The sequence below is a fragment of the Chaetomium tenue genome (genome assembly GCF_020726465.1).
Source record: "Chaetomium tenue strain MPI-SDFR-AT-0079 chromosome Unknown F5144scaffold_1, whole genome shotgun sequence".
Lineage (NCBI taxonomy): Eukaryota > Fungi > Ascomycota > Sordariomycetes > Sordariales > Chaetomiaceae > Chaetomium > Chaetomium tenue.
Genome location: NW_027117329.1, coordinates 3,749,196 through 3,762,920, shown reverse-complemented (window position 1 = coordinate 3,762,920; position 13,725 = coordinate 3,749,196). Strand labels below are relative to the sequence as shown.

The 13,725-nt window shown below is 58.0% G+C and overlaps 4 protein-coding genes across 4 annotated transcripts; 3 read left to right on the top strand and 1 right to left on the bottom strand.

Moving 5' to 3' along the window:
• Positions 1 to 278: 278 nt before the first annotated feature.
• On the top strand, positions 279 to 1,994 carry F5144DRAFT_543516 (major facilitator superfamily domain-containing protein; the record flags this gene model as incomplete). The annotated part of the gene is made up of 1 exon (XM_066787254.1): positions 279 to 1,994. The coding sequence occupies one exon, from the start codon at positions 279 to 281 to the stop codon at positions 1,992 to 1,994; it is 1,716 nt and encodes a 571-aa protein (XP_066648766.1).
• Positions 1,995 to 4,940: 2,946 nt separating this feature from the next.
• On the top strand, positions 4,941 to 6,734 carry F5144DRAFT_543515 (general substrate transporter; the record flags this gene model as incomplete). The annotated part of the gene is made up of 3 exons (XM_066787253.1): positions 4,941 to 5,041; positions 5,096 to 5,412; positions 5,464 to 6,734. 3 exons carry the CDS (start codon positions 4,941 to 4,943, stop codon positions 6,732 to 6,734), a joined length of 1,689 nt encoding a protein of 562 aa, XP_066648765.1.
• Positions 6,735 to 7,018: 284 nt separating this feature from the next.
• On the bottom strand, positions 7,019 to 8,986 carry F5144DRAFT_47375 (general substrate transporter). Its single transcript, XM_066785019.1, has 2 exons — positions 8,534 to 8,986; positions 7,019 to 8,469 (listed from the first exon to the last, which is right to left on the bottom strand). Exons 1-2 carry the CDS (start codon positions 8,782 to 8,784, stop codon positions 7,113 to 7,115), a joined length of 1,608 nt encoding a protein of 535 aa, XP_066648764.1. The 5' UTR covers positions 8,785 to 8,986; the 3' UTR covers positions 7,019 to 7,112.
• A 671-nt stretch (positions 8,987 to 9,657) lies between these two features.
• F5144DRAFT_617332 (uncharacterized protein) lies at positions 9,658 to 13,725 on the top strand. The gene is made up of 4 exons (XM_066791877.1): positions 9,658 to 10,583; positions 10,643 to 12,041; positions 12,090 to 13,002; positions 13,138 to 13,725. The coding sequence occupies exons 1-4, from the start codon at positions 9,995 to 9,997 to the stop codon at positions 13,357 to 13,359; spliced, it is 3,123 nt and encodes a 1,040-aa protein (XP_066648763.1). The 5' UTR covers positions 9,658 to 9,994; the 3' UTR covers positions 13,360 to 13,725.

The window sequence follows — 13,725 nt, the reverse complement described above, 5'->3', positions numbered from 1 at the left end:
TGTTGTTGCTTAGGTATTGTCCGAAGGGCCTATGAAGTTATGGGGTAATTATAAAAACAAGGGCTTCCACTGGACGCCGTGGTCGGAAAGAGCCGGGAATGATGGGGATAAACCGTTTTTAATAGTTAACTCCGGTACAAGTTGCGGAGTTCTTACAATGGAACGGAAATAATTCATTTCTTCCCAAACACCAGACTAACATCCGAGGTCATCAAAGAAGTCGAATGCTTGAGGAAGCCTGCATCAAACGAATGAGTCGTGAACCATTACGAGAGAAGATGGAGGAAAAGAAAGTCGAAAATAATCAAAATAACGGGAGCACAGCCGAAGAGCCTCGACTGGCGCGTGACAAAGCGGTCTCGATAACACCGGCATTAGAACGTCGGACTGCCCAACACTCACCAGAGCTTGTTGAAAAGCTCACGAGCCCTCTACCTCAAAGTCAGCCCACCCCTGGGCCTCCCGGCGTCGAACAGGGCGATAGACAGCGCGAGCCCGGCGTCCTGGTCGATGGAGACGAGACTCAGAACCAAACCCCATACAGCGTGTTCAACGCTTGGGAGAAACGCTTCATCGTCTTCATGGTGGCGCTCGCCAGCTTCTTCTCGCCTGTCAGCGCCAACATCTACTTTCCGGCGCTCAACACCCTTGCTCAGGACTACCGCGTCTCGACGACGCTCATCAACCTGACCATCACCGTGTACATGATCTTCCAAGGGCTTGCGCCCTCCTTTACGGGTTCGTTGTCGGACAACATCGGCCGGCGCCCGTTGTACATCGTCTGCTTCGTCATCTACATCGGGGCCAACATCGGTCTCGCCCTGCAGCACCAGTTCGCGGCCCTCATGGTTCTCCGGTGCCTTCAGAGTTCCGGTAGCAGCGGCACGATTGCCCTCGGCAATGCCGTCGTCTCCGACATAGCCAGCCCGGCAGAGCGCGGAGCCTACATCGGGTACGTTTCCCTAGGCGGTGTTGTTGGAGTCTCCCTGGGCGCCGTTCTCGGCGGGGTCCTCAGCGACTTTCTGGGCTGGCGATCCATCTTCTGGTTCCTCGTCATTTGCGCGGGCGTCGTCGTCATCCTCATCGCGCTGTTCCTGCCAGAAACCGCACGCGCGGTCGTCGACAACGGCTCCATCAGCCCTCCCAGCTGGAACCTTTCCCTCTGGGACCTGCTACCATCCACCATCCACAGACGAACCACCGCACCAAACACAGCCCAACCAACCACCACCCCCAAAACCCACAACTTCGTCAACCCCATCATGACGCTCCGCATCTGCGCCGACAAGGAAGCCGGCATCGTGCTCCTCGCCAACGGGCTCATGTTCGCGGGGTACCTGGCCATGGTCAGCGCGATCCCCTCGCAGTTCCAACAACTCTACGGCTTCGACGACCTGCACATCGGCCTGTGCTTCATCCCGGGGGGCGTCAGCGCCGCGCTCTCGGCCATCGCCGTCGGCTACGCGGTCGACTGGAACTTTGCGCGGCACGCGCGCCGCCTGGGCCTCAGCAAGCAGCAGGCCAAGCAGATGAACCGTGATCTGGGCAGTTTTCCTATTGAGAGTGTGCGCTGTGAGGTGGCGCTGCCGATGCTGGTGCTGGCGAGTGTTTCGTTTATTGTGTATGGGTGGTTGCTGGCATATCGGGCTAGCGTGGCCGGGCCGTTGGTGCTGTTGTTCTTTGCGTGTTTTGGGGTGAACGGCTTTTTTACCGTCCTCAGCGTCCTGATGGTGGATGTGTATCCGCAGGCGCCCGCGACGGCGACGGCGGCCAACAACCTAGTGCGGTGCTGGCTCGGGGCGGGCGCGTCGGCTGTGATTATTCCCATGATTGATGCTATGACGAGCGGGTGGGCGTACACGTTTATTGCGTTAGTGTTCCTCCTGCTGGCGCCCCTGCTTTGGGTTATCATGCGCTGGGGTCCGGCGTGGCGGGCGGCACGCATTGCGCTGGAAAAGGCGCGGGAGTCGAGTGGCCTGGACGTGGAGGCATGAGACGGAGGTATCTGGTAACAAAAGAGTCTGGTTTTCAACTGTAGTGTCAACTTCTCAAATCCGTGGGATCTCAACGTCCAAGCCTGGCGGAGGCCTGGGCCATGTTTCCGTACTAGAAGTACCACATAGATAGCATGTTAAATACATCGTAAATGGTCAGGAAATGCAGTAGGGTTTCCACCTATCCGCTGCACCGGATGCCCGTCCTTGGGATGATTAGATGAGACACATTCTCGGCTTGGGAGTCAGTGTGCTTCCGCCCACCTGGACAGCGCCCCACGTTCCAAGGAAGATGAAGACTTCCGTAGGCTGCCTCACTTGCCGCCTTTCCCCAGCCGGTTCTATTCTAAGGCTCAAATCCTGTGAAGGCCTGGCAGCTGGAGCTGATATTGGTGGAGCTGTTTCAGGTAACATGGCCGCGTTCTTCAGCATCCTTCGTCTGTCTAAGAGGAGTCACTGAACCCCGAAATCTCCCGGCCATACCCGATACAGAAGGCAATCAACAAATATTGCCGGAAAAACCTGCTGGATGAACTCTGAGCGTGGAGTTTTGTTGGGGCACAACTTCCACTCCTGGCGAACTGTTGTTGGAGCGGTTAATGCTTGTCATTTTTTCTGTTACAACGTGAAAATTCTGACACTTGTTGGAGGGTGGGAGAGGTTCGCCCCGGACGCAAAGCAAGGACAAATATTTTCGGCGTGATCCAAAAGTTGCGTTCGGTGACGGCGCTGGTTGGCCCTACGGCGACGCTTGTGAGGCCGGGCCCCACGCGGATTCAGGGGCGGCTTCCGGAGACGGGCCGAGCGGACTTGGCATGTCGATCCACACAGCGCACTAAAGCCAACTACCGGGATGCGGCTGGGCGGTTGGCTGCGGTTACCGAACTTTCGCCGTCGCCGTCGTGGGAGATCCGAACCGGTGCGGCGGACGGTGAGCGGCTCTTATCTCATCGGGTCCGAGGCCGCCCGACGGTGAGGTCACGGTGAGGTCACGGTGATGCAACGGCCGCGGGGGTTTGTGCTAACATCAACGGAACGCCGCAAATGTGAGATCGGGAGGTGGCCTGTCCGCCCAGCGGCCACAGCCAAGGCGCCGGCGTTTCCCGTGTTTCTTGAACCACACCTCATTCTCAACAAGGCCACAAAGTCTGGGCGCATTTGATGGGGGTAAACCACGGGTTTACTCACTGCACGAGGAGAAACTATTGGCGGCTGGGAACACATTGCTGCATGTGAGGATCAAGCCAAGAAGCTGCTCTTAGGATCGGCATCGACGGTGTTGGTGGTGCAGGCCAAGTTGGGAACAAAAAAAGAGTCTGATAATGAAAGAGATCGTGGTGTTGCAACGTCCTCCCTGAGCTCCATGTTGCCGAACAAGTTGTGCTTCCTTCTCGGCTAACCTGGGGCAGCGGGGGAAATTGGTGACCGCTTTTTCTTGTTCTTGATACCGTGGGCCCGTGGAGACGCACAAACGTGGAGGAAAGAGGGGTGTAATTTTTCAGGGTCTTTGGGGTTCCCCAGACTGCGAAAATGAGGGTGAAATCGAGTGAGGGGCGGTTGCCCATCATCGCTGCATTGGGGTTTCCCCGAGTGTGGAAAATAATGTTTGGGGCAGGTGCCACCAGCTTCATGCGGGATGTGGGTTGGGGAGTTTCATCACGGGGCACGAAAACGTGCCACTTCCCCAGATACGCCCACAGAGCCTCGAGACAGCAAGCGACACAATGAGTTCGATTCACAAACACTCGAGTACGACGCTAACAACGAAAACGAGATATGAGAATTGCTCAAAACCACAGCGACTGTTTTCCCTGCAGACCGACTTTCGACTCGGGCCAAAAATAAAAAAATAAAAAATAAAAGGCCCCAGCCAGGGAAACGATCGTCACCCCTCCCGACGCTCAAGATGGGTCTGAAGTTTACGGACGAGGAACTACCCTGGTTGGTGCCGGATTCGAAATCCTCTGTGACGCCATGGGTCCCACCATGTGGGCAAAAAAACAACGCCATTTTCCGATGTTTTCCACGCCAAGCATGTTGTTGCCTTTCCAGAATGCAACTGCATCGGAGGTTTCTGCCAGATTAAGACGAGCAGGACTTTAACTGGTTGCAGATGCAAATCCATGTGACGGTCTCGCCGATTGTCGAAGAGAGCCAATCCGGCATGTGTACGCGGGAAATGCCGCGGGAAAAACGACGTTCCATCCGTGTTAAGCCCGCGCCACTCGTAAAATCGATGGCTGCTTCCCTCGCCAACTCGAGACGACACCTACGGTAGACTTAAGCCTTTCTCACAAGCTTTCGGGTTGAGAAATGCCGAGAGGAGCCAAGTTGACTTGGCGGTTTTCGAGATACCCACGCGATGACCTCATGGTCCACGGCTCGGTGGAGTAGACCGGGCCGCAGGAGGGTCCAACGTTGGAAGACATGTCTTTGATGATGGCCTATTACAGCTGTCTCTCGCTGCTGTGGGCAGGGATGACATCTTTGCGTCGCCGATGATCACAATCCTGACGCCCGGATTTGTCACATTCTGCGACAGGGTCGTCGAGACAAGATCGCCTCTCTCACGGTCCAGGAACATGCATGTCACCCTCGCCCGAAATCTACGGGAAATCTCACGGGCTTTTGCCTCGGCCACGCGTCGGTGGCCAGGGGTAGGGCGAATATGGACCATCTTAGTCGTCGAGCCGTCCAGAGTTCTTCCAGATCTTCCCCACGGTGGCTGATACTGGTTCACAACGCCGTTCCCTTCTGTTCCACATTGCCGGTGTGCTTGCTGCATGCAGTGCGACCGACGTCCGAGTGTGACGCTTGCCCCATCTGTATCTTGGCTCCAAGTCCCTGCACATGTCTCGCTATTTAGGAAAGCATCCTCCCCCTCTCTCGACTCGCCCCGGATTGTCGTTTTGCCCCTAATTCATCCACAACCCCAAGTCTTCGACAATGGCCCCTCCGAAGTTTATGGGCCTCTCGGGCAGGCCCCTCTCGCTAGCAGTCTCGACTGTTGCGACAACGGGCTTCCTTCTCTTCGGATATGACCAAGGGTGAGTGCTCTCGCCGTCGTGTTCCGACAGCTCCCACTGACAATAATCCGCCAGTGTCATGAGCGGTATCATTACCGCCCCGGCCTTCAACCAGATGTTCAAAGAGACCGACGACAACCCCACGATGCAGGGGTTGGTCACCGCCATCTACGAGATCGGCTGCTTGGCGGGTGCCATGTTTATTCTCGGCGTGGGCGACCTCCTCGGAAGACGGAGGGCCATCATGCTGGGTGCTTTCATTATGTTGTTGGGCGTGATCATCCAGATTACTGCCATGCACTGGGCACAACCCCTTGCCCAATTGATCGTGGGCCGCGTGGTTATGGGTGTCGGAAACGGCATCAACACGTCAACGATTCCAACCTATCAAGGTGAGCCAGAACGGACGACGTTTGCGAAATCCAGGCACTGACATGGAACAGCCGAGTGCAGCAAAACATCCAACAGAGGGTTGCTGATCTGCATTGAGGGTGGTATCATCGCCTTCGGTACTCTGATCGCTTACTGGATCGACTACGGAGCTTCCTATGGTCCCGATGACCTCGTCTGGCGCTTCCCCATTGCCTTCCAGGTCATCTTCGCCATCTTCATCATTGTCCCCATGTTCTTCCTGCCGGAGTCGCCCAGATGGCTGTTGAGCCACCAGCGTATCGAAGATGCCGACCGGGTCATTGCGGCCATTCGCGGCTACGAGTTGGCCAGCGAAGAGACTCTCCTCGAACGCAACCTCATCATGGACTCCCTTCGCGCCGCCGGCGGGTTCGGCCAAAAGAGCACCCCGGTCAAGGCTTTGTTCACTGGCGGCAAGACGCAGCACTTCCGGCGTATGCTCCTGGGTTCCAGTGCCCAGTTTATGCAGCAGATCGGTGGCTGCAACGCTGTCATCTACTACTTCCCCATTCTGTTCGAGGAGTCCATCGGCGAGGACCACAACATGAGTCTGCTCCTGGGCGGTGTCAACATGATCGTCTACTCCATCTTCGCCACGACCTCGTGGTTCCTCATCGAGCGCGTCGGTCGGAGACGCCTGTTTTTGATCGGCTCTATCGGACAGTGCCTCAGCATGGTCATCACCTTTGCCTGCCTGATCCCCGACAACACCATGACGGCCCGCGGTGCCGCCGTCGGCCTCTTCACCTACATTGCCTTCTTCGGCGCCACCTGGCTGCCGCTGCCGTGGCTCTACCCGGCCGAGGTGAACCCGGTCAAGACGCGCGGAAAGGCCAACGCCGTCAGCACGTGCGTCAACTGGATGTTCAACTTCCTCATCGTCATGGTCACGCCCATCATGGTCCGCAACATCGGCTGGGGCACCTACCTCTTCTTCGCCTCGGTCAACGCCTGCTTCATCCCCGTCATCTACTTCTTCTACCCCGAGACGGCCCGCCGCTCGCTCGAGGAGATTGACATCATCTTTGCCAAGGGCCACGTCGAGAACATCTCGTACGTCAAGGCCGCCAAGGAGCTGCCGAACCTGCAGCCCGGCGAGATCCAGGAGTACGCCAAGCAGTACGGCCTCATCGACAGGACGTCGGCGGAGGGCGGCGGCCGTGACGGTCGCGACGCCGAGGAGAAGCCGGCGATCAGCGGCGGTTCGTCCAACACCAGCAACGACGCGGTCATCAACGAGCGCGGTGCGGATGCTGGCTTGGGTGACGGTGTCAACGCGTCGGGCGGGGCGGACCGGGACTAGATGCGGGAGACAGTGTTGAGAGAGGGTGGGAGTTGATGATTGATGAGCTCTAGGATACAGGCCTGGACGGCTGGAGAGATGTTTATTATTTTTATTCGACAGCTGTTGCTGGAGGGTTCCTGTTGCGGTGCAACATTGGAAAGGGATGTGGGCGGCCTTGTGCATATGCTATGGTGCTTGATCAAGGTAGAACAGGATACCCAGGGAACGATGTGATTTAGACGTGGCAATAGATGGTTCATAGACAGGATCTTTACTTCAGCTCAGGACTTTACAAGTGAAACGGTGAACGCTGTCTGCTTGTATTCAAGGCTGCGATGAAGCTAACCCACTGCAGGTGTGGAACGGTCACCTGGGGTGAGGTGCCCCACCCTCACATCAAGCTTCATCAGCCAGCTTCTCATCCTCCGCCCTCACGGTATTCAGAACTGTCAGCGCGCTCCTCTTCTCCAGACTCTTCTTGACGGGATTCGGCGCCTCAAAGACTTCTTGAAGCTCTTCGAGCGTTCGATCCTTGGTCTCAGGGAAGTAATAATACATAAAGACACCCTCCAGCAGGTCCCAAAAGACGAAGACCAAGTAAAAGTAGTACCCAATCTTCTCAAACGCCGGGCCTGACGCGTACTGTAAGATAGTAGAAGCGACCGAAGACGAAAAGTTGCCAACAGCCGTGCCCTTGGCGCGGGTGGCCGTGGGCAGGGTCTCGGCGATGTACATGCTCTGCAGCGGGGTCCAGCCAAACGAGAACACGATGCCGAAGATGAAGATGAAGGCGATGGTCGTGTTGGCCGCCGCCACCTGGGTCGGGTCGTCGGTCGCCATCTTGCTGGTGCCCGTGATGATGGCGAAGCACACCGACGCGAACACGATCGTGTAGAGCAGCAAGGGGCGGCGCCCGACCACGTCGGTCATGCGCGCGCCGAGGATCGCGCCGAGAAAGGAGAGCGCCGGGTTGATCCCGTTGAGGGCGAGGACTTTGTGTTGTTCGGTGATGCCGGCGGATTGGAGCATGGTGACCATGTAGTAGGAGGAGAGGCTGTTGCCGCTGATCTGGCCGAACACGGCCATGCCGATGACGCAGATGAGGCGCCGGCGTGCCGAGTGGGTGTTCCAGAGCTCGTGGTAGTCGTACCACTTCTTGTCGGAGGCCTCGGTGGAGATCTGGTTCATCATCTCGCGCATCTGGAGCTGAACCATCGGGTGGTCGGCCCGGCCTTCGCCGTGGTATGTGGCCAGGACTTTGGCGGCTTCCTCGTGCCGGTCTTGGGCCATGAGCCACCGTGGGCTCTCGGGTAACCACAGAACCCCCAGACAGACGATGCCAGAGGTTACCATCTGGCACCAGATGGGGATGCGCCAGGCGTCCAGGTTGTCAATGAAGGCGCACCCGTAAACAACCCAAGATGCGACAATAGAGCCAATGTACCAGGTCGTGTTGTACAGTCCGGTCAGGGTGCCACGCCACTTGGGGTGAGCCATCTCTGAGACGTAGCACGGCGCCGAGACGCAGCAGAAGCTGACCCCGAAGCCGAGCACGAACCGGCCGCCCAGAAATTGTCCTTTGGTGGTGCTCGGCGCCTGGACGCATGTCCCGATGATCACAATCAAGGCGCCGACAAACATTCCCCATCGTCGGCCAAAGTAGTCGTTGACCGGCCCCGTGAAGAAGACGGCAGCCACCGAGCCGATGTTGTACATGGCGAAGACCAGCCCCGTGGCGGACCCTGCTGTGGTCCTGCGCACCGCCTCGTCAGCAAGCGCCGGGACTCTCTTTTGATTTTGTTCTTACGAGCCCTTACATGTCAAAATAACGTTGGTAACTCGTCATTCCATTAAGGCCACCCATCAAACTACCGTCGTAGCCGTTGAGGCAGCCGCAGAGATAGCTTATCGACAAGACGAAATAGAGGCGAAGCATCGGCAGCGACCACGGCGAGTATACGGCGTCGTCGGCATCGTGGGCAAGCTGAACGGTCACGTCGTGTTTGTCGAGTGCATGATCGGCGTGTTCGACCCCGGCCGCGGTCTCCTTCTCCTGGTTGGAATCCATCTCGGCGTCGGCGCAGAAAAGGGAGAGCTGTGGATAGCTTCAACTTCGAGCTTTCAGCCCCGGGTCGGAGTATTATTAGTAGCCCGGATGTTTACTCCTCGGCCAAATGCCACATGCAAGAACTGCAGGGCCCAGATTCTTCTCGCCATGGTGACCCATGATGGAATGTCTCGCTTCGGCGTATTGTGTTTGCATTTGGTTCCCCGCGCCGTGGTACGGGTTCGGGGAGTGGTTGGCAACTACAGACCTTCCTTTTCTGGACCAGTGTGCGATCGGGAGATATTGCCTGTATGGGGGGACCAAACGATCACCGTTGTGTATCTTGATTGGGGCGGCATTTGGGGATGGTCTGTGTCACCCGGTGTGAGTGGTTGATGTCACGCGAAGGTTTCATGGTTGGGGGCGATGCTCGGTTCTTGCTTGCCCGAGATTGCGTTCAGGAAACCTAAACATATAGCTCTTAAGCTTTGTATGGACATGGTGAATTTGCCCTGCCATGACTTTGAAGTCACCAATGGTTGTTGTCATGCTAATACGGGCGTACACGGAGAGTCAGAGAGGTGCCCCCTGCTTCAATGTTAAGGTAGGTACCAATAGTCCAACACAGTTCAATGTCGTGGAAGATACTTACAAGCAAGACAGTTCACATCTTTTGAGGTAATCAGCTTGGGGTGGATTTTAAAGTAGGACCGAAGAATGCCACGGGATCAAGGTCACTCAACACTGCAGCTTCATTTTGACGTGGCAACCGATTGGCGGGATATTGGGGGATGTTATCGGAGTGCCATAGTGTGATTGGATACCGCGTTTAGGTGCCGTTCAGGATGCAGAATTCCAGAGGTTAGATCCACTAATACCACTATACAGCGCCCAGTTCGACCATCTCCACAATCCTAAGCATCCAAGCATCGTGAGGGGTCCCTGCACGATGCGCCATTGCCGGCCAGACTTGCTTCCCCCTCACCGTCCCCTCCCCCCGCATCTAACAACCGAAACGGGGCCGGTCATCGGCCCCGTGTTGGTTCAATGTTGCCGTTAGAGCCGCCGAGAACACCTCCGATGACTCGGACTCATAATGGAAAATCAGGTGTATTTTATTTGCACCAGAACATTAAACGAGACGAGATTGAAGGAGTGATGAGCAGCTGGCCCTCACTCTTTGTCCACTGATTGCTTTAAACTCAACTCTGCCAACAAAGACTCAGCCAAGATGAGAACCTCCAACGGCATCACCACGGAGGAGAAGAGGGGCACTCCGGATTACACCAACGAGGCCGTTTTTCGACGAAACACGCTGCCCCCGCGGTCCTACTACATCCCCGAGACAGCCCTCGCCCTCAACGGCCGCTGGGATTTCCACTACGCTTCGACTCCACTGAAAGCCCCGGAACCGACATCTTCCCCTGACGAGCAGTGGACCACCATCCAGGTCCCCGGTCACTGGCAGTTGCAGGGCCACGGCATCCCTCACTACACGAACGTCCAGTTCCCCATTCCCGTCTGCCCTCCCCATGTCCCCACCGACAACCCGACCGGCACCTACCGGCGAACCTTCCACGTCCCGTCCGACTGGGACGACCATTCCCAGCTTCGGCTGCGCTTCGATGGCGTCGACAGCGCCTTTCACGTCTGGGTCAATGGAGTCTTGGTTGGCTATGCCCAAGGATCCAGAAACCCTCACGAATTTGATGTGACCGATTTTGGCGTGACCAAAGACCACCCCAACGAGGTTGTTGTGAGGGTGTACCAGTGGTCTGACGGCTCCTACATCGAGGACCAGGACCAATGGTGGCTTTCCGGTTCGTTTTTCTAAGAGCCGCCTTTGTCGGCCAGGGGTTGTTAATAATACCTTGACTAGGCATCTATCGCGACGTGCACTTGATATCCATGCCGTCAGACACTCGGATTGAGGACTGGTTTCTCCGTACTGACCTGGACGGCGAATACAAAAACGCAACGCTGGACGCTGACATCGATGTTGTCACCTCGACAGCCGCCACAGTCGCCGTGACCGTTCGGGAACTTCCCCAAAACGGAGGCGACACGCTTGCCGATGCGGAACAGGATGTGAGCGGGGACGGCAAGATCCATCTGAGCATCCCCGTCAAAGACCCGGCCAAGTGGACCGCTGAGACGCCGTATCTCTACTCGGTCGAGTTGTCCATCAAGACACCCTCCAAGACGTATACGGTGATTCAGAGAGTAGGATTCCGCAAAGTCGAGCTGAAGAACGGCCTGATGTGCGTCAACGGCCAACCCATCCAGCTTCACGGCGTCAACAGACACGACCACCATCCTCGCCTCGGCCGGGCTGTCCCCCTGGACTTCATCCGGAAAGACCTGCTCCTCATGAAGACGCACAACATCAACGCCCTCCGTTGCAGCCACTACCCCAGCGACCCGAGGCTGTTTGACATTGCCGACGAGCTCGGCCTGTGGGTGATGGACGAGGCAGATCTCGAGTGCCACGGATTCTACGACGCCGTCGCGCGGCCCCAGAATATCCCCGAGGCGATGGACTACGGAGAGCGCAAGAAGCTTACGTTCCCCAAGGCCGCAAAGTATACGAGCGACAATCCATCGTGGCAGGCCGCCTATGTCGATCGCATGGAACAAATGGTGCAACGCGACAAGAACCACCCCTCCATCATCATCTGGTCCCTCGGCAACGAGGCCTTTTACGGCCAGAACCACAAGGCCATGTACGAGTACGCCAAGAAGGTTGACCCCGGACGCTTGGTGCACTACGAAGGCGATGCCGATGCCGAGACCGCCGACATGTATTCGTACATGTATCCGTCCGTCGACACGCTGATCAAGCATGCCACGACCGAGGGCGTCAAGCCTGACGGGACCTTTGACAAACCCGTGGTCCTCTGCGAGTACGCGCACGCCATGGGGAACGGACCGGGGTGGCTGGAAGACTATGAGGAGGCCTTCCGCACCTACCCCCGGCTGCAAGGAGGTTTCATTTGGGAGTGGGCAAACCACGGCCTGTGGAAGGAGGACCCCGATGGCAAGTCTTACTACGCCTACGGTGGCGACTTTGGGGATGTGCCCAACGATAGCACATTCGTCATGGACGGCTTGCTACACAGCACCCACGAACCAACCCCTGGTTTGATCGAGCTCAAGAAGGTCATCGAACCAGTCAAGGTGGTGCGCGAGGGTACCGAGCTTGTCATCTCAAACCTGTACCAGTTTGTCGGACTCGACCACCTCGCTCCCGTTTACACGCTGGAGCACTTCGGGGAGATGTGAGTACCCTGACCCGTACCGGAGAGAAACCACTAACACGAGTGTAGCACAACTCCGCTGGCCGCCGGCCCGCTAAAATTGCCAGCGATCAAGCCAGGGTCGAGCGCAAGGGTCCTCCTCCCCAGCGCAGTACAGCGCTACCAGTGTCCACCCGGCGCTGAGATGTACCTGACGGTGTTCTTCAAGCTCAAGACCGAGACGCCCTGGGCCAGCGCCGGCCACGAGATAGCCTGGTCCCAATTTCGAGTGCAAGCCATCGAGCCCCGCAGCCTGCCCACAACCCCCAACCCAACGCGGCAGCTCGACATCGAAACCACCCCCAGCACCATCACCGTCACCGGCGACAGCTTCACCTTCATCTTCGACCAAGCGTTCGGCCACCTGACACACTGGACCTCCAACGGCACCACTCTCCTCTCCCCCGACCCCACCACCGGCGCCGCCGTCACCCCCTCCTTCTGGCGCCCCCCCACCGACAACGACATCTACTCCACCCTCCCCTACTGGCAACGCTTCGGCGTCGACGCCCTCACCACCCAACTCCGCAGCACCACCATCACCCCGCCCACCGCCACCACCCCCTCCCTCACCATCACCTTCACCACCTTTCACACACCCCCCGTCCTCGACTGGGGCATCCTCGCCACCACCACCTACACCATCCACCCCGCCCCCATCCACCCCACCTCCGACACCCTCCCCCCCCGACCCAAAACCAGCGCCCCCACCCCCACCCTATCCATCCACACCCACCTCCTCCCCTCCGGCGCCCACCCCCCCACGCACATCCCGCGCGCCGGCCTCAACCTCCACCTCCCCGCCACCTTCACCGACGCGCTGTGGAACGGGCTCGGGCCGGGCGAGTCCTACCCCGACAAGCGCGCCGCACAGCGCAGGGGGGAGTGGGGCCCGCTCGGGGTGCGCGAGATGCAGCTGGGCGCCGGGTACGAGGTGCCGCAGGAGGGGGGCAATCGGATGGGGACGCGGTGGGTGGATGTTTGTCAAAAGGGGGCTGATGGGGGGCTTGGGGTGGGGATTAGGGTGGTGAGGGAGGGGGTGTGGCAGGTGGGGGAGGGGGGCGGGGTGGAGGGGGAGGAGGGGGGGTTTAGTTTTCGGGTGGGGAACGTGGCGGATCGGGTGGTGAAGGCGGCGAGGCATCCGTGTGATTTGGTGGAGGAGGAGGCCACGTTGTTGAGGCTGGATGGGAGGGTGGCGGGGGTGGGCACGGCGGCGTGTGGGCCGGGGGTGAGGGAGGATTTGGTGGTGCCGGTGCAGGAGATGGAGTTTGGGTTTCGGTTGGAGGCGGTCGGTATATGATCTATGATCCTTCATGGCCCGAGGTTTTCGGGGGCGTTGTCATGTTACGCCGAAGGGTAGTGTAGAGGCTGGAAGCACCAAATTTCCATATAACATCCCTCCCTTGGACAGAGAAGCGTTACAATATGACGGGAAGGTATAACCTAGTCCCATTACTCTGTGGGCAAGGCCGAGACTGTCAACCGTGTTATCCAGGACTTGATGAAGAAATCCGATACCCCTTTCTGACATTTGGGTCTTGGGGGTTCCTCGACAGTGAAGCCTGATCTGGCAAAGATGCTGCGCCTGGCGTTAAACAGACTGACCTCTGCTTCGCGCCGGACTCCGGAGAAACGAGGACGTGCCTGAGGTACGGGCAGCCTGAGG